We start from the raw sequence: 1,169 nt of genomic DNA on the forward strand, positions 1-1,169 counted from the left end.
GTAAATTCGAATGCGATTACAACTTATACACACTTGAATCGAACATTTGGAATGTGGTAATTATTTATTTATAAATTAAATGTGTGCCATTTTTTGTAGTAGTTACTAATTAGATCCAATAATAATGCTGACTTGTATATTTATTGCTGCAAATTCAAAAATTTCGACCCTCCATCTCCATTGGACAGATTTACTCCTTCCCTTTCCTCTCTGTAAATTTGACTTTTCCCTTCTTTTTTTTTTTTTTAAATGACTGGGATACCCCCCTTGACTAGTCTTTATCAAAGGGCTTGCTTAAATCTGACTACATTTGTTTTGTTTTGCACTCTAATTATTTGATAAATTACTTCAAAGAAAACTTGATGGGATCCTTTCGCTTGAGCCAAGATTCTGTCTTTTTGGTCAAATAAGACACCGATACAACGCTTAATATTGTAAGTATTAAGGTTCAGTCTGGGTGATCTTTTCTCAGGAAAATATGGATTTGGTTCTTGAAATCAAAGAAAAAGTGTCTCTTTCTCCATCTCAACAGCCATATTTTCTCTTTCAGCCACCTACATCTCCTTCTTTCAGTGTTGTTCATACAGGTGGGTTCAATTTGAACAACAAGGTGAGTTCAAGTATATTGCTGATTATTATAATCCTTGCCATTATTTTCGTTATCTCTGGTTTGCTTCATTTTCTTGTTAGATTCCTATTGAAACCTCAACATAGGGATCCTGATGAAGTAGACAATGTGACTGTCCTTCAAGGCCAGTTGCAGCAACTCTTTCATTTGCATGATTCTGGTGTTGATCAGTCTTTTATTGACACCCTCCCTGTATTCAAGTACAAAACCATTATTGGAGTGAAGGATCCATTTGATTGTGCTGTTTGTTTGTGTGAATTTGAGGCTGAAGATAAGCTTAGGCTTCTGCCCAAGTGTAGTCATGCCTTCCACATGGAGTGTATAGATACTTGGCTGTTATCTCACTCCACTTGCCCTCTTTGTAGAGCAAGTTTGATTCCTGATTTTTGGCAAAAAAGCAATTGCTCGCCAATAGCCCTTGTTCTTGAATCTGGAAGTGAAGGTTCAAGAGAGATTGTTTTGGATAGGGAGGGTGGATTAGACACCAGTAATTCAGTTTCAAGTGTGAATTCTAAATTGAATGTTCATTGTGATAATGAAT

At 36.1% G+C, this 1,169-nt stretch overlaps 1 protein-coding gene across 1 annotated transcript; it reads left to right on the forward strand.

The window, feature by feature from the left end:
* Positions 1-258: 258 nt before the first annotated feature.
* Positions 259-1,168, forward strand: LOC111400640 (RING-H2 finger protein ATL13-like; the record flags this gene model as incomplete). The annotated part of the gene is made up of 1 exon (XM_023028037.1): positions 259-1,168. A coding segment is annotated over exon 1 (690 nt), but the record flags the coding sequence as incomplete, so codon positions are not given.
* Position 1,169: the final 1 nt, after the last annotated feature.

Source organism: Olea europaea, chromosome 10, assembly GCF_002742605.1.
Source record: "Olea europaea var. sylvestris chromosome 10, O_europaea_v1, whole genome shotgun sequence".
Taxonomy (NCBI): domain Eukaryota; kingdom Viridiplantae; phylum Streptophyta; class Magnoliopsida; order Lamiales; family Oleaceae; genus Olea; species Olea europaea.